Source organism: Pollicipes pollicipes, unplaced genomic scaffold, assembly GCF_011947565.3.
Source record: "Pollicipes pollicipes isolate AB1234 unplaced genomic scaffold, Ppol_2.1 Scaffold_4219;HRSCAF=4965_pilon_pilon_pilon, whole genome shotgun sequence".
NCBI classification, from domain to species: Eukaryota; Metazoa; Arthropoda; class Thecostraca; order Pollicipedomorpha; family Pollicipedidae; genus Pollicipes; species Pollicipes pollicipes.
In genome coordinates, this window is record NW_023596448.1 from 14,954,907 (window position 1) to 14,978,152 (window position 23,246).

Below are 23,246 nucleotides of genomic sequence, written 5' to 3' on the forward strand. Positions count from 1 at the left end.
CGTATGTGGGTGGATTTGTCATCTGCTTTAGCTCGACACTGATTTTCGTTTTTTTCGACGCATAAAACTTTGACTGACGTCGCGAACTGCACATTATCTGAGGACGTTAAAACATCTGGAGGCCAGCCTTGAACCGACGACCTTCTAGTTGCGAGAGCGGTGCTGCCAGCGGCGCCGCGGTGCTGCCCACACAGGCGCAGTCAGCGGCGCGTCGGCGACTGGTGCGGCGGTGCGCCCACAACGCCCAGGCGGCCACAACCTCAGCCGGTCAACGGCCATCAGCTCTCATCCGGTCTCACATCAAGCGGTCTCACCCGGTCTCACCTGGTCTCACCTAACACAATCTCACCCGGTTTCACCCGGTCTCACCTCCGCCGCGTTGTCGATCATGTTGTCGTCCTTCATGACCTTGACCACCTCCTCGAGCAGCAGCACCTTGGCCGGGTCACCCATCCACGTGTTGTAGATGCGGTAGGCCTGCGGAGCCCTGATTACACACAGGCCGTCACACGCACGCACACATACACATACGGAGACACGGTCTACGGATGGAATTGAGCTCATCGGTGGAAAAGGGCTTCAATGACATACACTTCACCTTAAAGAGAGCGTTGCATATTTGTACGGAGTTTTGAACTAAAAATGTAATCCTGAGGATCATAAGGTACATTTCACAGCCATGCCCTTCTTAAGGTATGAGCACCTCTACTTTCTAAGCAACACGCCAGCTAAGATGTTCAGCCTATTTCGGGGAACTATTTCAAGATCTCTCAGGTATCCGTGACACCCCAATAACGTCATTCAAATCCTGTCATGTAATTTTTCATGCGGCGATCAAGGCCAAGAATAATACATTATCGGGTCGTTCAAATTGGCGTCCGTGAACACCATATCCAGATAAAACGGCCGCCAATTGGCTCTCAATCAATATTGTGCAAGGTAAGATAACGTAATAAAAACAATGACGTCTTGAGGACAATATCTCCTGATCGAGGAACTTGTGTTGTCTACAACAGTGTTTTCCACTCCAAAGTATACCAATAGTTACATGCAAGCTCAATTCATCATATATGATGCTTGCTTCAATATCTTCAAATGTGAAACATCCCCTTTGAGTAACCGGAAGCACGCCACTGACAGATACGGCCGACATGCACGTAGTGCTTGTTATTGCAGCTAAGACTAAAAGGCAGGCACAAATCCTAACTGAAAAACTATTGGGTTGAATTAATACGTGTACCTGCGTTGCATGAGATATCAAAGCAAGCGCGTGGTCGCGCGCTTCCGCTCTGCCCGCACATGTATGGCAATACGCACGCTGGCAGCGAGATTGTAGGGTCGTGGGCATTTGTCCATGTCATGATAGTTGGTGGCATGTTACTATCCGAGGTACGGCATTCGATTCCGCGTTACCCGCCCGTCCTCCCAGGGTGAGACGTAGGCGAAGCCACACAGCCTCAGCAGCTGAGTGCGTCGTAAAGCTTTCAACGACGTTTATTCAAAAAACCGGCTAGCGTCACCTTCATGCAGGGCGGACGCCACTGACGCCTGACACGCAGCGGGACTCGATTCAGTGCGTTGGCGGAGTAAACTAGCACGCAGTACCGATCTCGGGCAGTGCGTGAACACCGCGCGGCACCAGCAGCTATGTAGCATGGCCGCCTACAACACCGGATAGCGTTTTCTGGGGACACGGGACATGTTTGTCGACGCTTCTGCCTGATACGCACCTGAACTGGGTCGAGTGGTAGTACCCTCCGGTCAGCATCTTCTTACTGAAGGAGACGATGTCGGGCGGCCCGTCCAGCTCGAACCACTCGTGGGCCCACATCTTGCCCGTCACGCCGCAGCCCGTCTGCACCTCGTCCACCATAAACGCCATCTCGTACTGAAAACCGGAACCGATAGTTCTTAAGGCAGCGCACAGGGGGGGGGGGAGGAAATCGGCCAGCGTGACAGACTACGGGTTCCATGGCCACAGCTCGAGTTCTGAAGCCCGAGTTCGAGCCTGTAGTAGAAAATACCTTAAACTTAGGTGGCCTTATTTGGTCCACCTGGTACAATGGCGGCAATATGCGTAACAGTGGCATGCAGTATTGATCAACATGATGTCCAATGACATGAACAGCAGGATCACCGGACCGTCAGAAGTGTGGGGACGCCCTCAGGAGTGCCTGGTACAGACGCTCTCTCCGGGCCAATCAAGTCCAAGCGTCGGCTTATGGCCAACGCTTCAGTTCTACAAGAGGTGGGTGGGCCATACAGCCCTCGCTCCAGCGCGGTTCCTGCGCTTACAGAAACCGTCGACTGTCAAGCGCGGACGACCAGACGAGGTGGGGAACCTGGCACGTGCCCCCATGGTGGATTAGGCTTGCGATCGGATGTCAAGACGCCACCTGGTGGACTGCACTATCTGGAAAGCCCAGGTGCGCGCGAAACACAGAGAAAACGCGCTTGATAAATCAGAAATTCCAACAACGCGCGCGATGAAAAACAAACCTGATAGGAAAACGAGAAAAATGCCCCAAAACCAACGTGTTTCCCCGCAAAAATGGTTAAACCGCATCCATGCGGGCAGGCGCAGGGCACATATACACGCAATATTTTACACGCAGATTTTTGTGCGCACGGAAGTGAGTGAAAAATGTGTACTCGACGGACACAAGGCGTTGGAAACCAATGACTCATATTTTCCCATATCTGTCTTCAAGAGAGAACAGGAATCAACCAATCTAAAACACGGGGAAGCACCAGAATGATTTCGGTGATTACTGTTTACAACTACCACACATAACCAACACATAAATACCTCGTGCCAGCGGTCACCCGCCCAACAGGCCTATCGCCGTTATTGGCCGATGCACTCTCCCTGTCCCCGCCACCAGCCAGGGGCAGGCACTGCACACTCGACCACAGAGGTGCCAACGCACCGCCGCCTGAGCTCAGGTACAAATCAGCCGAGAGCAGAGGGCGGTCTCCACGCACCACCACCTGAGCTCAGGTACAAATCAGCCGAGAGCAGAGGGCGGTCCACGCACCACCACCTGAGCTCAGGTACAGCGTCAGTGACATCAGCCGAGAGCGGAGGGCGGTCCACGCACCACCACCTGAGCTCAGGTACAGCGTCAGTGACATCAGCCGAGAGCAGAGGGCGGTTCACGCACCACCGCCTGAGCTCAGGTACAAATCAGCCGAGAGCAGAGGGCGGTCCACGCACCACCACCTGAGCTCAGGTATAGCGTCAGTGACATCAGCCGAGAGCGGAGGGCGGTCCACGCACCACCACCTGAGCTCAGGTACAAATCAGCCGAGAGCAGAGGGCGGTCCACGCACCACCACCTGAGCTCAGGTACAAATCAGCCGAGAGCGGAGGGCGGTCCACGCACCACCACCTGAGCTCAGGTACAAATCAGCCGAGAGCAGAGGGCGGTCCACGCACCACCACCTGAGCTCAGGTACAAATCAGCCGAGAGCAGAGGGCGGTCTCCACGCACCACCACCTGAGCTCAGGTACAAATCAGCCGAGAGCAGAGGGCGGTCCACGCACCACCGCCTGAGCTCAGGTACAAATCAGCCGAGAGCAGAGGGCGGTCCACGCACCACCACCTGAGCTCAGGTACAGCGTCAGTGACATCAGCCGAGAGCGGAGGGCGGTCCACGCGCCACCACCTGAGCTCAGGTACAGCGTCAGTGACATCAGCCGGGAGCGGCGGCCGGCCGCAGCGCATGGCAGGCCAGGGCTTTAACCAAAGACACGTTTAACTCATTCTTTACGACGGATTCGAAATCATTAACAACTGTGACGTTTGCCTCCCTGGTGGAAGAGGAACAACTTCAAAGAAGTTCATTCAGACGCGCAAACTGGCCCTGGCCCTGATTACGAAACTCGGCTGATGAGAATTGAATAGTATCAGCACAATCCGCCAGACAACTTCATGCAATACAACCTACATCCGGCAGGCTACAACCCCAAGGCTGTGGCCCGCTGCAGGGCCCACATCGCACGCTCTCCGGGCGACGGTAATATGGCAGATGTGTTGACATCCATACATAATGGGCGATGATGATTACGAGTTTTGTGACGCGTCCACCGCAAATGACTAAGCCGCGCCCATGCCTATTGCAATCCGAATTCAACGCTTTTCGAAATAAGACAATACTGTTAGGCTTATTTGTCGTAGAATAATCAGGAGAAAGGAGAGATAGATGTAATATATAATACATCTATTTTCCCTTTCTCCTGATTTGTTTTACGGGCAATGCGGCTTATAGTACTGTGTTACCTATATGTACAATGTTCCCACAAAATTCTCTTGTTCAAAATTTTAAAAAGTCCCCCAAACTTAACGTTTTTGAAACAGAAAAACCGTCCACATTTCAAACACTATGAGAGTCAAGCATGGTGTAATGGCGAAAACATCATCATAAGACCTGCGGCACAAAGAAAAAGCTTTCCAGTTTCCATAGCTAGAGATGCATTGCCCAAAACGTCGGAAAGTGTAATATCTGAGGCGCTGCGTCTAAACAAACACACTCGCCCTCCAACCAGGTCACGACATGTGATCAACCCGTGGTGCACAGCCAGTGGATCGGTGCACCGGGGGCAGTTGGCACTATTATCAGAAAACAGCAAGGCACCGTGGGGGGCAAGGAGCGTCCCATGGGTAGCCGGCAAAGAGCGACTTCATCCCTTCTTTGTGGAAATACGACAGCCAGAGAAAAGTATGTACAAAGTAAACGTATGTAAACGCGTGTAAAAAGATACAAGGAAGGAGATGAATGAGCGTGTTACGGGATCACACACAAAAGCACAGCGTCCCATGATTTATGCACCCGGCAACCTGATTAATTGTCCGCATGTTCGGGATGCGAAGCTGTCTATTCAGAGTCTAAACCGTCTCATCGTTTAACCGTTGTTTAAATGTCCTCCTATCCGTATGGAAAGAAGTTTCCGCCGAACCACCCCCAGATGAGCGCCCGCCCATCAACACTGCTTATATAAATGCCGACATCCTCCGCCGGGCATCGTTAGCTAGAACTAGCATAAGGATTCCGCCAAATGTGTCAAGGTGTCAAATAAATAACGTTGTCCCAAATTTCCATTGTTTTAATATCAGCTTATTACTTCTTGCAACCAATGGCCCCAATTACTACTCGAGCGCTGCATTCCCTCACTAGAATAGAGCGAGACAAAAACTATCGTGGGTACGTAATTTGCATCTGCATCAAATAGGTTGAGGTGCGTACAAATTTGCGTGATGACAAAAGAACATCAACTGTTCAAAAATATAGGACTGTGTGCATGGTGGAACAAGGCGGCTAAGCTTGGCCAATGGCTCTCTACTTTTTGAATTTGGGTCCAGGTGCACCATTGACGTGGAATTCCCTCATTTCACCTTACTAGCGTCCCTAGTGCTGTTGCTGGAAAGCGCCGTCATTTCATCATAACATTTTCAGCGAGGTCCGACAAAACAAATCTTGAGCAAGCTCCCCGGCAAAACAAATAAAATAATGCATAAATCATGTTGCGCTGCGCTGCACTAATCACAGAACTATATTACTAGAGGTGCGTTTCTTTCAAACTTGCACATTTTATTATTGTTTTACTTCAGCCGGATAGACAACAGAGCGCTACGCACGGTACAGCAATATGTACCGGCAACCAGACAATTCGCAAAAAAAAACACACTGAGCAGTTTTCGCCCCAAAACTATAACACATCAATTATCCAGACAGCATCAGCTACGCGGAAGATGTCCGGTAGCGTACTAGCATGAATAAAATCGTCGAATTCGCCACAAGAACACCAACCATACTTTTCAACAATGTGTCATCCCTTGCATACATGATCAATTACATTTGATTACTGCAGGTATTCACTGCAAGGTCTGAAGTTAAATTACTGCACGTAACTAAACAATCAGCTTAATAACTTTTTCCATGCAACTAGCCCACGACATGTGTCCACTTACATACATAGTAAGGTTCATGGTGTTATTACAGTTTCCATTTTGTGACAGGACATTGGGGTATTCTAATGTAATGAAACCATGGCAGATCAGCTCCATCACTGGTTCACTCAAAGGACAACACGCCACAAACTTGACCCACGATAAGGTAGCTGCCATTCTACGAGCAAAAGGCTATAAAGTGAAGGAGTTCAAAGGTGAGCCACCACTAGTAATTATTGCAGACATTGCGTACTTTCCCGAGCAGGTAATGCCCGAGTTGTCACAAGGCCGGTTCACTGGCGTCACCTCAAGCAAGAAAATATGGGTGGATGAAAAAGGCGTGGCTCAGTGCTGGTACTTTTTTGATACCGAGTCACAAGCCGACAAGAAGATATTCAAGGACGCGGTAAAGACGTGGAGTGACAAAAGCTGCATCAAGTTCAACAAGATTCCAGACGGCCCATGCACACAGAAAGTCGGGCACGGCGCCATCTGCGTAGGAGACTACGGCGGCTGCTTTTCTTTTGTAGGCAACATCTACAAGGAGGGAGGGACACCACAGAAGATGTCCGTTCAGCCCAATGGCTGCGAAATGGTGGCCGCGGCACACGAGTTCGGCCACGCGCTGGGCAACCAGCACCAGCAGAGCCGTCCAGACCGAGACAAATTCATGTTCGTCAACAACGAGAACTTTGAGGTGTCGGTGGACAAGAGCAAGCGGGGCGATGCCTTGTCGAATACGTGGGCGCAGGGTGGCCGCTGCGCCAAGGATCAGGTGGTCGACCTGCCGGTGCCTTACGACTACATGTCTCTGATGCAGTACGCCACGACGGCTTTTGCCGATGACGACCTCCGGCCCATTTTTGTGTCCACCGACGGGCACTACCAGTACATACTCGATTATCACCGCAAGGCGGGTATGGCGCAGTCGCATTACGACATGTACGCCCTGAACACGGTGTACGGATGCGGCAAACTCTGGGCTGCGCAATGTAAAACTATCGGAAAACATGTGCCAAAATGCACAAACTTGGGCTTCTTGACTAAAAACTGCAAGTGTCAATGCCCTCCGGCATATAAAGGTGAAACGTGTGGCACGAAAGCAGGGCCTATATTTCCCCTCCTAGCCAAAGCGAAAGTGATGATCGATGTGAAAGAGTCCCAGAAAATTGATCTGGGAACTAAAAAGTTTGTGCCGGACAAGGGTGATGCAGTATTGGACGACTTCAAAAATTTTCAGTTCTTCACGGTGATAGCTGACTGGTGACCCCAAGACGCAAGTGTCAATAAACATAAAACAGAGCGCGCACAAGAGTCCGAGCTTTCTTAGTGCACAAAGCGCCGCCTTCCTTTTGAGAACCTTCAATAAACAAGATTGCGCGATTATCCTGTACTGGGGTCTTTCGAAAAAGGGCCAGCTGAGGACCGAGTGCCTGTCATCCGTGGCCAACAACGAACCTGACGGACCCATGTTTAACAGCAGGAGCAGCCACCTGGACATGATTTACCGCAGCAGCATAGGCTACAGCCTTGGCGATCCCAAGATCAGCATCACCTTGATGCAGCTACAGTTGGACGTCGTCTTTGCCCCCAAGCCTGACAAAGTGCTCAAGCTGAAGAAGGCAGCGTCCAGTGGCGGCAGCAACGGCGGTAACAGCACCGGCGGCAATGGCACTGACCCGGGCGCGTCCAGCATGATTGGTGCCGGTGCCGGCGTCGGTCTGGGAGTGGGTCTGACGCTGCTGGTACTCTTGCTCATCGTGTGTATCGCGACTGCCCTTATCGCCAGGAGGAAGAGGCAACTGGCAGCCATGCTAGACCCGGACGCCATGCTGGACAACATCGCCGAACACCTAGGTGACAGCAGCGACTCAACCAGTACTTTCTTTGACGACACAACCGACAGCGACGACGATGACAAGTCGTGATGGTGTCGTGCGGCAATGAGTTCAGGTGTGTCTTCAGCATGCAGTGACGCGGACGAGGTTGTGTTCTGTGGCTTGCTAGTCGCCTATTACTGGGAGGAAAACGGGGGGACGAAGAGGTGATCGGGCTCGAAACAACTGTGAAAAGAAGACAATGAGCCGGGAAAAGTGCCGCCCAGTTTGACGACGCATTTGATGCGGAGTTTTCGACACGGGAAACACTTATTAGTGTGCGGCCTCATAACTAGTTATTACAAAGGTGTATCATTCAACCTATCTTAAGTGATGTCCGAAGAAACAACCGTTAAGAAGACACCAAATAACACGACGCTGGAGTCAAAAGGGTTTAACATCGAAAGGCATCAGGGACAGTATCATTGAAATGGAAGTGGCCGAGGTGTCGACCAGCATGGCAACGAACATAATCAAAGCTGATAGATCAAGATTGCATGAATACAGACTCCCTTGATAGCTATTCCTTTATAAGTAATCAGCGGCCTCAGAAACAGTCGATACACGAAACAAAGTTAACGTGAAGGTATCAATTCCAAGATATTTATGCTACGGCATGTGGAAACATTTGCTTTTTGCTGCGCAGCTCGTGGTGTCAACACAGTTCTCATCTGCAGCATCAGGGCATTCTAAGTTAACGAAACCGTGGCAAATGGAATCTTTCGCCGAACGGTTAAGGGGGCACAATGCTCAAAATCTGACGTACAGTGAAACAGCAGCCATTCTACGAGCCCGAGGCTACAAAGTGAAGGAGTTCAAAGGTGAGCCACCATTGGTAATGATTGCTGACACTGCGCACCTGCCCGAGCAGGTAATGCCCCAATTGTCACAAGACCGATTCACTGGTATCATCTCAAGCAACAACCTATGGAAGGACGAAAGAGGCTCAGCTCAGTGCTGGTACTTTTTTGACACAGAATCACGAGCAGACAAGAATGTGTTCAAGGCCGCGGTAAAGACGTGGAGTGACAAAAGCTGCATCAAGTTCAACAAGATTCCAGACGGCCCATGCACACAGAAAGTCGGGCACGGCGCCATCTGCGTAGGAGACTACGGCGGCTGCTTTTCTTTTGTAGGCAACATCTACAAGGAGGGAGGGACACCACAGAAGATGTCCGTTCAGCCCAATGGCTGCGAAATGGTGGCCGCGGCACACGAGTTCGGCCACGCGCTGGGCAACCAGCACCAGCAGAGCCGTCCAGACCGAGACTTGTTCATGTTCGTCAACAACGAGAACTTTGAGGTGTCGGTGGACAAGAGCAAGCGGGGCGATGCCTTGTCGAATACGTGGGCGCAGGGTGGCCGCTGCGCCAAGGATCAGGTGGTCGACCTGCCGGTGCCTTACGACTACATGTCTCTGATGCAGTACGCCACGACGGCTTTTGCCGATGACGACCTCCGGCCCATTTTTGTGTCCACCGACGGGCACTACCAGTACATACTCGATTATCACCGCAAGGCGGGTATGGCGCAGTCGCATTACGACATGTACGCCCTGAACACGGTGTACGGCTGCGATAAACTCTGGGCTGCGTCTTGTAGATTTAACGGAAAACACGTGCCAAAGTGCACAAACATGGGCTTCTTAACTAAAGACTGCACGTGTCAATGCCCGAGGGAATATACAGGTGAAACCTGCGACACGAAAGCAGGGCCTACATACCCCATTCTAGCCAAAGCAAAGGTGATGATCGATGTGAGGAAGTCCCAGAAGATTTATCTGGGAACCAAGACGTTTGTGCCGGACAGGGGTGATGCAGTATTGGACAACTTTAAATATTTTCAGTTCTTCACGGTGATAGCTGACGGTGACACCAAAACACAGGTGTCAATAAACATAAAACAGAGCGCATACAAGAGCCGCTTCTTTTTAAGTCGACAATCCGCCTTCTTCATCATAAGAAACATCCACTTTATGGACTGCCAGATCAATCTGTTCTGGGGCCTTTCGAAAAAGGGCCAGCTGAGGACCGAGTGCCTGTCATCCGTGGCCAACAACGAGCCTGACGGACCCATGTTTAACAGCAGGAGCAACCACCTGGACATGATTTACCACAGCCACATCGGTCGCATCTACACCGATCCCAGGGTCACCATCGCAGTGATGCAGTTGCACCTGGACGTCGTCTTCGCCCCCAAACCTGACGAAGTGCTCACGGTGAAGACACCGCCCAGTGGCAACGGCTATGACAGCGGTGACGAAACTGAACGGTGCGCATCCCGCATGTCAAGCTACAGCGCCGGCGTCGGTCTGGGAGTGGGCCTGACGCTGCTGGCGCTCCTCATCGCTGCTGGCGGCGCAGCGGCCTACATATTCAAGAGGAAGCGGCAGCTGGCATGGGGTGAGAGCCCAGATGCCACACCTGATGGCGCCAGTAGCGACACCGATTTCGGCTCCGCCTCCGACCACAACGCCAGTGCCAAGTAATCATGGTGAAGCAAGGTCGGCCGACGCCGGGCTCGCAGCCGCGAGAGGCCCCGCAGCACACACCGTAAGCCCTGCGCCCGTTGTCCTCGTTGTCCTTCGAGCCGCCAACGACAACGGACGAGCCGCCAACGAAAACGGACAATGCGAAGGAAACCCCCTGATAATGGCACCGCTATCGACGTTGGCGGGCCGTGGACCAGGGACGCTGTATAACACAGCTGTCGCTCGAGCTTTCAGGCATCCTCGCCGACCGTCCTGCGTAGTAAGCATCGCTGGATTTCCTAAAGCTCTCGGCCATGCCGTGCAGGCTGTGTGTGTACACTTGCAGGCACGAGAAAACGAAGGTGACGACTTACGACGCGACAAAAGCATTGCATTCAAACGATGTCTTGCAAACAAACGTTTTTCCTCTGTATATAATCTTCTAAATGCATTCCATTCAAATTTCTTTCATTGCTGAAGCAAAGCCAAGGTAGTGCTTATGATGGATTTCAGATAAGGGGCGTACGGACAAAATAATTTTCTCTCCTACAAAACCGCATGTAAGACATGCCGCAAATACATATCGCAAAATGCGAGGTGAGTTGCGCACGAGGGAAGGAAAAATAACAACTCTGCGAAAACTTGCACGAAATGAAGACACTGCAACTCCTATCTAGGTCATGCCTGGCACCCAAAGCTTCTTGAGAAGGCTGCGCAGACGTGACGTCACCATCGGACAAAAGTCTGACAACCCGTAGTGTGGCTTTTATTGATACTAGGCAAAGGTTGGCGCATATCAGTAACATGACCACGAACGGAGATTTCGCCAATGAACTGGGTAGGAATCCTGTTCTACGTCTTTATTCCAATGTTATGTGAATAGATATTGTGCATCTTGCACTTAAAACCTAACGCCCAATGAATACTGCGGTCTGCTTCCAAAAATTAGCCCTATTAAACCACGACTTCTAGGTTCAGTACCCGCGCCACATTGGTTGCAGTCAACGTGCCTGAAACTTTGTCATGTGTCTTGGTGAAATGTACATTCAGTTGTAAATACAGGGATATCATGTGTAATGCTTACATTCAATTTGTAAATGGATAATAACTGTCCATTTATCGTCGTAAGGCAGTACCTATATGGAGTGAAATGTGAAAACAAGGTAATGTGAGGAGGGCAGGTGCCAAAAATTTGGTTTTTACAAAAACATGATATTCCTAGTCGTTGGTTAACTTGCAGATCCATAATGCCGGATGGGTTAGGTGAACAAGATATGCAAAGCATAATACCCGACTACCCTTATATATCCCTTGACTATTTCCCAGCTGAAATATGGGCCACCACTCTGACTGGCAGAAACTGCAAAACTTGCCAGAAATCGTCCCATTTTACAGGAAAATTTGCTATCTTGAACTGAAATGGCGCTTTGCATTTACGCCTCCCGGGGTTCGACCCTCACTACCCCCATTAAGGCAAGCCAACTCTGCATCCACCCTGGCAACATCCCTCCTAAGGCTGCAGAGCGTGCATTACAGTTTCTCAGTGCGCGCCCCACGGTGCTGCGAGCCCGTCTGGGACACCGTTTCTGATATTTATGTTGTTGTATGTTGATCTCTACGTTGTTGCATGCCGTATTATTTTACACAGACTGTTTCTTAGACCTTACGGTTGGAGTTCAAAGGAATACATCAGTGATAAATAGGCTACCCCATCTCGCCGTCGGGTGCAGATTGGAACCATCTTTCAGCAATGATTTTGCAGCTCTGGTGCAAATCAACACCATTTCCTAGCTAGAAATGCTTCATTGAATGTGCTAGGTCGGCACAATCCGGTTTATCAAACTAATTACATTGAAACCAGCCCACAAAAAACAGTTTTCACGCCGCCGTAGCCTTGGTGCCATATTATTAAAACCCATGATGACGTCACGGCATCACTATCCAGAATACAGTAATGCGGGGGCTTAATTGGCACTCAGCCATTGCAGCAGCTACGAGATCGCAGGTGATACCAAGCGTCAGCCCTTTAAGCACACCACCAGGCAGGAGGAGTCGAGACCGACAGGTCAGAGAAGCAGAGAATGACTGACCAGAACAGAGACCGACAGGGCGGAGAGGCAGAGGGTGACTGACCAGGGCACAGACCGACAGGGCGGAGAGGCAGAGAGCGACAGACCAGGGCCGAGACCGACTTCCGGCCAGTTGTTGTCAGGTCAGTGTTAGCCCGTGTCAGGCCCGTTTCAGATATCACACCGCCTCAGCGCTCCATTTCACGTGACTGCAGATGTCAGGTCACGCAGTGTCAGGCGGTGTCATGTCATCTGACGTCTGGTCTGCGTCTGGCGCCGGGCCAGCGGATGTCTCCCCGGTGCCAGTGATTGTGGGTGGCTTTAGCCGCGCCGGGCCAGCGGTCGTCTCCCGGTGCCAGTGATGTGGGTGGCTTTAGCCGCGCCGGGCCAGCGGTCGTCTCCCGGTGCCAGTGATGTGGGTGGCTTTAGCTGCGCGGGTCAGCGGATGTCTCCCGGTGGCCGGTGACGTGGGTGGCTTTAGCTGCGCCGGGCCAGCGGTTGTCTCCCGGTGCCAGTGATGTGGGAAGCTTTAGCCGCGCCGGGCCAGCGGTTGTTTCCCGGTGCCAGTGATGTGGGTGGCTTTAGCCGCGCCGGGCCAGCGGATGTCTCCCGGTGCCAGTGATGTGAGTGGCTTTAGCCGCGCCGGGTCAGCGGTTGTCTCCCAGTGCCCAGTGATGTGGGTGGCTTTGGCTGCGCCGGCGTCAGGACGGGCGGTTGTCGCGTCTCCGGGTGTCAGATAGACCTTGCTCTGTTTTGCTTTTCCCAGTTAAGCCGTTTTCCGGCCAGTGCATGATCTCAGGTGTGTGGTGCGGTTTGGTGGCGGCGTGGGCTCGCACGTGGTGGCTGTGGGGGGCTTCCATTTCGGGCTTAAGTACCGGACTCTGGGTGGCACTGCGGCTGCGAACGCTTCGAAGCAAGTTTGGGGGCTTCGATTTCGGGCTGAAGCACCGCGCCGTGCCACCGGACGCTGGGTGCCACTGCGGCTGCGAACGCTCCGTGACAGGTTTGAGTGTCGATTTGCAGAACGCAGCTTTCCAGGTTCGGATCGCCAGGTGTTTGCAACTCCGGATTATTACGCAAGTTCATCAACATTTCGCGCAACAAGTTTCAAGTGCGCACCGGAAGAGTTTAATCATATGGCATGCATTTGGTCACGAATCGCTGCCGAGAGCCCTTTTCACTGGAATGACGACCTAAATCTGCCCCTCCCCATTCCTACATCATGAAAACCACAAATACCACGTTGGCCGGGTGGGTGAAGATAACAAAAGAGGCAAATGCTGAGACAGCATCTGAAGGTTTTCACTAAAATACGTGGGATCGATTTCATTTTCGGTGCGCAAAGGAATAACGGAACACATGCCCCCGGTGCTAAGGTTCCATTGGCTGGTAGGGAGCACTATGTCCAGCGTTTACTCAAGTGATTCCAGGACCTTCACATACAGTCAAACCACAAATGTTGTCTTTCGTCACGTTCGAAGTACTGGGTTGCGGAGGTGCTATCCTGACATACAATGCGTCCTCTTCACGGCATATGGGGTTTACGCTCACGTGATTCTTAAAAATACAGCAATGCGGTAGCATGACGAGCCTCCAGACACACGGCACGTGCAAAACTGACGGAGCGCACTCTTCGCCTCGCCCGGCGTCTGCTGATATAGACCACAAATGCATTGTGTGCACCAACAATGGCGGAGATAATAAGACTATCATTGGACGCGCGCGTTTCGTTGTGTTGCATGTTACAACCGGAAAGGTAGCACAAGTAATGAATCATTTAGGATTCGTTCCCGAGTGCTGCTGGGAACGAACATACTGAGCATGGATCACAGCACAATCTCGGACCAGGACTACAGCCTTTACGTCGACCGCCTTCTGATCGGTATCTGGCCTCAAGTCACCCGGTGTCTGATCTGTACTTGACCTCAGGTCGGCTGGTGCCCGGTCCGTATCTGATCCCAGGTTCGCTGGTGTCAGGTCCGTGTCTGACCTCAGGTCGGCCGGTGTCTGATCGGTATCTGTCCTCAGGTGGGCCGGTGACCAGTCTGTGTCTGACCTCAGGCCAGCCGGTGCCCAGTCCATGTCTGACCTCAGGTCAGCCGATGTCCAGTCCGCGTCTGACCTCAGGTCGGCCAGTGTCAGGTCCGCGTCTGACCTCGGATCAGCCGGTTCCCAGGCCGTGTCGGACTTCAGGAAAGCCAGTGTCTGATTGGTGTCTGACCCCAGATCTGCCGGTGCCCAGTCCATGTCCGACCTCCGGACGGCCGGTGTCCAGTCCGTGTCTGACCTCAGGTCAGCCAGTGCCCAGTCCGTGTCTGACCTGAGGCTGACCAGTGTCCGGTTGTTAACATTTGACCTTGGGCCATTGGACGTGCGGCCCCTGACCGACCTTCTTGGCAAGCGCCTGCAGTCCGCGGAAGAACGTGGGCGAGCCGTGGTTATCGCCACCCTCCGCCTGTATGGGCTCCACCACCATGCCGGCCACCCACTTGCCGGCCCGGTTGTACTGCTCGACCACCTCCTCCACCTGGCGGAGCGGAAGCCCAGCGTCACCAGCCAGCGCACACCATGGCACTGCAGCCCGGGACAGCGCCAGACAGGAAGGCCAGACCATAAACTACACCAGCCCGAGGACAGCACTGACTGACGGGCGGAGTCTGAACGGAGCCACTCTCCCCAAGCGTTTGCCGGCCTTCACACAACTGCCAACCCTAGAAAACATGCACACACGCACAGACACACGCCAAACGACAACCTTGGGAGTCCCAACCAGAACTGGCTATTACATGTACCAACCTCGCGCCACTTCTGGGGTATATCTGCAGAATGCAACTATGTCTGCGTCGCTTGTCTGCACCCCGGCTGGGCCGGCGGCCCGTCTGCGGGAGGCCGCAGAAGGCCTTGACGATCGGCCGGGGTCAGGGCGACTATGCGCGTGGACGGCGGGCAGGCAGGCGGAGAGTGCCGAGGCGGCTCTGGGTTGGTGTGCACGCGACACCACGTGCAGGGCGCCGACACAGTCAAGTGAACGAGATCTTCCTCTCTGCCGTCACACGCCTGTTCTCACAGACACCCTGACCTTACTGCAGATCACCGCCATCGGTTGCCTGGCACAGATATGCATCCGTTTTGTTGCCCACGTCCGAAACAGGCCCCAGACCACCTCCAATGTAGCGCGGCGCCAGTTCTGGCTCGGTGACGCCCGTCAACCCATTCAAAGCGACCCCGGGCCGACTGATGTTGCGCACTGTCTGATGCGTGCCAGGGGACCTCCTGGGGCCGGGTAGCGGTTGGCGGGCCCAGCGCGCGGCAGCCTCGATTTCAATGGCCATGTTTGGTCAGGTGGCCCTGAGATTGGGAAATAAGCTTGCGGTATGTAAAGGCGATTCACACCCGTCCCTCCCCCCCCCCCCCCCTAACAAAGCACGGGTTAGGTCAACGACTTTGTCGCTGTGACTGGTCATCAGGTGAGCGTTTTAACAGCAAGTGAGATATGTGAGCAGCCATATAACACAAAACACACGCCAAATTGACAAGCATGCCACTCAGCCGAACTGCAACAACCAAACTGCTCACTCGGCCCCACCTGTCTTCCACCCTATTCACCTGCTGCAGGCAGCGCGCATCCTCAGTCCGGTTTTCGGCCTCATGCTCCTCCAGCGGGTACTGGTAGGCAGGGAACGGCGCCACCGGCCAGTCCAGCGCCGGAATGTCCACCTTATGCAAGGGCTTGGAGCGCGTGGTGGACAGGGAGCCCAGGGTGCGGCCGTGGAAGGCGTGCGTGAACGAGAGCACCGATAGTGGCGGGCTGCCCGGCGCTCGGTTCATCATGCACGACTGCATGTCCTCGGCCGGTGGCAAGTCCGTGCTGCCGCGCTGCCTGTTCCTGCAGAGGGACGCGGGGGGGGGGGCGTCAGCAGAGGGGGATGGGGCCGGGCGGGGAGACTGTCGTGCTGGGGGACACGGACCACGGGCTTCTAACGCCACTACGGTTGTTGGAGTTTAACGTAGAGACCATCGATTGCTGCAGAAAGCATTTCATGTAGTTCGTTTAAGTTGCATATTGTACGGATTCAATGCTTTCAAAACCGTCGTTCTACTCCCAGGGGAGGCGCGCGGGTCGAGGCGATCCTTGAATTCCGGGCGAATGAAACTATCGCACAAAGCAGACGTCTTTATTACGTTCACGAAGGTGGCAAATACAAATGTGGATGTTCAAGAACTCATTCACACTCGAGAACTTAAGTCGTTAGATCTGAACGAGGATACGATAAAAGCCAGATAAGTGAAACAGATTCGATACACGGGAAACATCAGCCTTACCTATAAGTCATAAACATGGCTTTGTAGGCATTTTCGTTACTGCACGATCCACAAGCCATTGTCTGCACGTTTGGCATGCCTTTGGGTGCCACCTGCGGGAACCGACAACACCAGCCACTTGCAACGGTCATACAAACACCAGAAGGTCTCCAATACATGGAAATGGATGCATCCGTCACCGGCACGACTGCACCTGCTACAAAAGCCGAGATGAGCACGGCTATCTGAACGCAGCGCTGTGGTATGTTCGCGGCCATCCGGACGACACTCTACACCGTCCACGTCATTCATGACGTCACACCATAACCACAGATAGCATTTTGGTGTTCACATCGACCCGGACGACACAGATGATACGTGACGTCACGTAATATCGTTGTCTGAATCTTTTTCCGTCGCTTGATATAAGTACGACATGAACATGATCTAAGAGTAGCCAGACCATCATCCCGGGTTGGACGACCGCCGGTCGGCTCCGGCGGGCGCGTCACGTCACGTGACGGCGGGCACGTACCGAAAGCAGAGCCGACCGCAGTTTCAAGGGCCATTCCGCGTCGGGGAAGGAGCCGAGCGCCGGCCGGTTCACGGACGCCAGCTGAAACGCGCGACGGAACGCGGCTCAAGCATCGCTGAAGCGCCGCTCAAGCACGCAGACACTCCAGTGAGACGCGCCACAGAACGCCGCTGAAACATGGCTGAAGCGCCACTCAAACACGCTGGCACTCGAGCTGAAACGCGTCATAGAATGCCGCTGTGAAACATGACTGAAGCGCCACTCCAAACACACACACACACACTCCAGCTCAAACCTATAAGAAACGTAACCGGAGTAATGAAAACAATTTCGAGAAAGTAATCTGAAGCTCAGAGTAGGTGCAACACATATTATAACTTACACACGCACAGATCCCGCAGCCAATCTCGAATCGGCGACCTCTGCATCCGACCTCCAGTCACCTGGCATACTGGCCTCACCATCATCTGTTTGGAGGCGGCAGCCCTGCACCAGGCGCGGGTGATTGTAGCCAATGGGGAGCGAGGCGATCTGCATGAAGACGTCCAGCATCACGTTGCCGTCGACGTCACCACGTAGTTGCCCAGCGAGCGCTCGTAGTCGACGAAGAACTGCACGCTGCCTGACGCCTGCCGGGGCAGTGGGCGATCACGTGAACTGGCCGCCCTGCCGTGGAAAGAACATGGCGTCCGAGCCGCTGCCATCCCGTCCGAGGGCGGGCGGGTCGCCACCGGCTGACGTGTGGGAGGAGAGCCGCAGGCGGACACCTGCGACTCCTGCGCCGTTGGCAGACGGGCGTGGTGGCGAGCGTCGTGCAGCGACCTCCAGCCCGCTGCGTGCGCCGGGAGGCAACTGCTCGCCGAAGTCGGACCACGACTCGGACCGGTGGGTCCGGGGAGCAGGACCGGGCGCCGTCCCGCGCCGGCGCGAGACGGCAGGGCCGGCGTCACACGACGGGCGCGGTATTGCACACCGCCGGAGGCCGGCTGGGACACACCTGGATCTGGTCGAGCTCCTTCAGCAGCTGCTGGCTGCGCGGCCCTGGCACAGCTGTCACCATGGCAGGGCCAGTCGGCTCGCCCGGCACCAGTGAGGCCACGCCACGCACTGGGGGCAACAGCAGCTGCAGGTCAGGCGTGACGACACTGGCTGGCAGTGTCAGTGTCATGTGATGGTTTGGGGGGTGTCACTGTCATACACAAGAGGCGTGCATTGTTAATGTTAAGTACAGCCCACTAGGGCCAGTGTCAAATGGTGTGATGTCTGCCTTGTCAGTGTCAAAAGTGATGGCTTTAATGGCATCATGATTGGTAGTGCAGTGTCACTTGTCAAATATCATAACACAAATGTGGTGCCAGGCTAAAGGAAATCACTCTCAAGAACACAAACACATGCATGTTGCATACCTAGCCTTCATCGAGATTCCAATAGATCTCAAGACAAAAACCATCACATGTAGGTCACATAGATACATGGAGACTGCAATCAATTTGTGTCCAGAACACACAATACCTTACCCTGGTAATGATCAAAACCACATCAAGGTACAGGGGTATCTAACTTACATTAACCTTTTGTATAAAAATGAATCATCCAGCCCTGTCTGGTGAGTGTGGACTACTTGCACTGAAACAACACTGTGCATTGGCAAGTCAGATTGATGCAGTGCAAAATTGGGCTCTTACTCACACAGTACAAGTAGCCTGGTACTGTGTCATGTACTTAAACACCTTTGATGAAAACACTTGCAACTTTGATGACTGATTGAAGATTGAAAACAAGATTGAAAATCACATTCAAACTTTGTCTACATCACTTACCTTGATATGGTGAAGAATGCATCCACCTTCTCATCATTCCTGCTGCCCACATTGTCCTCATGTTGAGTTTATCTGAAATGTTGCGATTCAGTCTGTGATAACATGGCTCAGACACATGCAAGGAACCCAGAAGTCAATATAACTACAAACAGCCTTCTGCTAATGGGATCAGTTTTGAGAAATGCACAAAAATTACATCAATACAATCTGGTTAAGTGCTACGCATCACAGTTTCCTCAGTAATTTGAAACACGACCAAATTTTAAGGGTACTGAGCAGGCTGATAGCCAAAATTAGCAACAATTGTTCATAAATTATCAGCATGTTTCCCATAATATGGTGTTACAATAAGAAACTGATTGATTCAGACTAGTCTGAAGCCCTACATAATAGTAACATATCACTTGCACCTTGTCAATGCTATGGCATTAAGTAAAACTCACACCACATTCCAGAATGTAACAATCCTTAAACCATGACTTCAAATACTTATCTAGACTGCAACATACCAGCCAGCATTGGAAAACAGTAGTTGTGTCAGTTCACACTTCACAGTAAAATAGTCATGATCTCATACCAACAATGGTGCTCACAGGCACACCACTGTCACAATCTGGTGCTGATTATTGATCAGCAGGCAAGTTAGCTGGGCAGTTAATAAGTCAGCTGAGCATGGACCTGTGCTCCAGCAGCAAGAAAAAGGAGTAGTATAGTAGGGGCCAGGATAGGTTTAGGAGTAGGAGTAAGGGTAGGGGTAGAAGTATGGATAGGGGTAAGGGCAGGGGAGAAGCATGAGTATGAGAAGGGGTGGGGTGAGGTCAAGCTGCTATAAGGTTAGCTTAGGGAAATTGTAAGCCTTCTAAGGAAAAAGACATTATCTGTCATTCTGGTGCTCATCAAAAAAATCTTACTTGTAAGCACATTGCATGGTGTGGCTGCAGTAGTGCCTGGTTAGTGAGTATAGGGCATGCTGAAAGTATACTTTGTCTGTAATTAGTATACAAAAGTTTGGGAAAATATGGCATGGTATGCTGAAACAGGATTGTAAATTCAATAAAAACATAGCAAATCTATCCTTACCAACTTCACCTCCAGATTTGTATATTAATCACAACTTAGCAATGGGAATTTGGAAAAACATGCAGGTTGTATTGGTCAGAACCAAAATATTCAGGAAATAAAGAGCATGACAAGGTTTTGTTTCATACACATTTAGGGCCACCTGGACCCTTGTGAAATGCTCCTCATCCAAAAACTCAGACAAACTGTGCTTGAGTCAAGAGAGAGGAAAGGTATGCAAATTTTCTAATTAAAAAGACCAATTCCCAAACTTTGACCCTCATACAAAAAAACATTCCCTTTCAAAGCATAACACAGCCAAGACTTGACACATATTTGCAACAGTTTTTAAGAAGCTCAACTTTAACCAATCTGTTCATTACTTCTGGCTCTTTGTTTACTATCAGATATGCATATCATCATTTTGCACCACACCAATGCTTAAAGCCACTGGGTATCCTAGATGATGGCGGAAATAACGTTACCTTCAGTGTCCGTTGAGACGCTGGTCAGTAACCTCACTCAGTATCTAATGAATTATCATATACATGTGCTATTAGCAGCCCATATCTGTTACAGACATGAGAAATAAATTACGGACAGCGGCTCGACCAACTTGGCCGTTACATGAGTTTCGCGAGAGTCAATCATGTGCTCAATCCACAACAATTAACAGCTCTCCATTTCCATCGGACACTGATCCCTCTCCTCAAGCTCAAGCGAGCGAATGCTCAGGGCCCTCCGTAAGACAGCCTTGATTTGCAGATAGCCTTGCAGCTCTGATTTGCATGCTCTGGCGCAGGATGTCTACCTGTTGCGCAGTATTAGAGTTTTCCGTGTGAAAAATCATGTGATGTAAATTAAAATGCGCGGGGTCAGATGGCCTCTCGTCGATGTTTTTCACCATATTCGCAAGGGCAGATTTGCCAACGTTTCGAAGGATCTGCACTCCTGGACACTAGAGATGGATGTTAATATGGAAGTATTAAGGACGTGGTGTCACAAGAGGGAGGGAAGTGGGACTGACAATGAAATATGATATAACATGACCAAAGATAGGCGAACACGATGATGAACAAGTTTCTCCCAAGACTTCGCCCACTTTCTTCCCAAAGTTCAGCGTCGATGGAGGCCAAGTTTGGGGGTTGAAGCCCTAATTGAATCGGAAACTCATCCCTGGTGGCCGATGGACATCAACGGAGGGAGGCAATGGCGGGGTCAGGATTTCGTATCGGGAGGAGATAGATTAGAGCAAAGCAGGCCCTTTCGACCGAAGGGGCCGGCTTCTTCATGGTTGTAGCCCTGTTCGTGGATGCGGGATATTTCTAGCCTTGCATATCATTTTGATGCCCCATAACCCATGTTTGGTGAGTTAGAAGTACTTAGAGCTTGGTAAAGCGCTAAATAGCATTGAGCCCTGCAGTTCTAGTGCCGGCCGAGGCAGTCTTGATCGCTCCAGGGACCTCCACATTGGCCGTGAGCTCTCCCATTAGTCAGGACCTCACTGCGTTTCCGAAAGTCCCACGCATGCTTGCGAGCGCCAGGGTGTTTCGACTGTTCGTGCGTATGCCCCAACCAGATGCTGGCGGTCGTGAGGCGGCCTTTTGCCAATATCGATGCTCGCACGTTGCCTTTGCTTTTTAAGATCTTAGTACGTCCGTACTTAGAGTATGGCAACGTCTCTGGGGCCCATTCGGCAAACTGGACCAGAAACGGCTGGAACGGGTTCAGCGACGAGCTACCCGGCTTGCCTATGAAGTGAGGCGCCAGCCATACCCTGAGAGGCTCAGACTCCTTCAGTTGCCCTCGCTGTGCTATCGTCGTCGCAGGGGAGACATGATAACAGTCTACCAGCTGTTTCACGGAGGCATGTCGCTATCGGAAGAGGAGTTCCTGACAAGGCACAACTCGGAGGTGACGAGAGGACACCAATGGAAGCTCAGAAAACCTCGAGCTGGGACTATCGTCCGTCGTAACTCATTCAGCACGCGGGTTGTCAATGACTGGAACGCTCTTCCACACCCGGTCGTGGCATCGACCTCAGTTGAACAGTTCAAGTCTAGGCTTGATACGCACTGGGCTGACATCATGTACGACGTCCCAGACTGAATCTTCCCATAATTTGAGACTGTTCGGTTACCGGACCGGGAGCCTGACGAGACCGGGACCTACAGGCCTAGTGGCCTCTTTCAATTCCCGATCACCATGAGGTTAGGTAAGGTAAGGTATGAACCTGGCTAAATTACTTCATGCGTCCAAGTCCGAGACTACAGGATAATGATTTCTCTTGGTATCTTCCCCTTAGGCCAGCAGTCGGATATGCGACTATGACTTTTGTGGGATCGAAGCCCCTTTCTTCTGATCAAGCAGAGGAATCACGTGCCAGGACCGATCTGTGCTAGGCTGCGCTTCGGATGGCCGCAGTCACCCCGAGACGCCCGATCCTCGCTCAGCTGACAGTTGATTATTCTGGGAGCCAGCCACACCGACGGCTGCCTTCGCTTCACTGTGCGGAACTAGTGAGTCGGAATGCAACCCGCTGCCCTGTCGGCCGTCTTTTCATTTCTTTCCTCGACGATATTTTTTGCGCGCAATTGTCGAGCACAAGTTTACGCGCCCACGATTTTGTAAGTGATTTCCGTTAGTTCATGAACTTCCGACCCTCATACCTGTGCATCACGTTCTTCGTGCATATTAAATGTTAGGATATTGTGTACGCCTTCATAGCACTCAGAGGAAAAGCCTCTCTAAGCCATCAGTCATCAGCTGATCACAGCGACTAATCGGCTAGGCGTAAATAGGAGTCAAGCTCGTGTTTGATTTTGACAACATTTAACAGCCAACTAAGGTTTACTTTGCTATGTCTTCTCCAAAATACTTGACCACAGGATCCACCACGATCTGGAGAAGATGAACTAGCTCCATGTATGTGCATGCGTAGTACGCCCAGTTGTTCAGGGCTGAGCTCAGTAAGATGGGTTCCTGTACAAAATCACATATCTACGAATCTTGCAACTTAATGGTCGGGATATGACTTTTCGAAGCGGGCTCAAACTCTAGGGAGTACCACAGTTTTGCGTTCCTCTCCCCCTTGACGAAATCCTGGCTACGCTACTGGTCCCAGCGAGCAATTAACACGCGCTCGGGTGGGAGGTCAAAACTG

The 23,246-nt window shown here is 52.1% G+C and overlaps 2 protein-coding genes across 3 annotated transcripts in view; one reads left to right on the forward strand and one right to left on the reverse strand.

Annotated features, from left to right (window-relative positions):
• Positions 1-369: 369 nt before the first annotated feature.
• On the reverse strand, positions 370-19,617 carry LOC119095635 (4-aminobutyrate aminotransferase, mitochondrial-like; the record flags this gene model as incomplete). Its single annotated transcript, XM_037218494.1, is given in 11 exon segments — positions 370-487; positions 1,731-1,888; positions 14,757-14,894; positions 15,974-16,253; positions 16,691-16,782; positions 17,205-17,285; positions 17,661-17,776; positions 17,779-17,833; positions 18,202-18,311; positions 19,025-19,096; positions 19,534-19,617. Coding segments are annotated over 11 exon segments (1,230 nt in total), but the record flags the coding sequence as incomplete, so codon positions are not given.
• Positions 5,710-23,246, forward strand: part of LOC119095634 (uncharacterized) — an 18,731-nt gene continuing 1,194 nt past the window's right edge. Inside the window, exon 1 of one of the 2 annotated variants that reach the window (XM_037218492.1) lies at positions 5,710-6,726. In XM_037218492.1, coding sequence (XP_037074387.1) covers positions 5,941-6,726 — 786 coding nt within the window. In that variant the 5' untranslated portion in view covers positions 5,710-5,940. Of the gene's footprint in view, positions 6,727-8,008; positions 9,219-23,246 lie in introns of those variants that run through there. The other variant, XM_037218493.1, reaches the window with a different exon arrangement.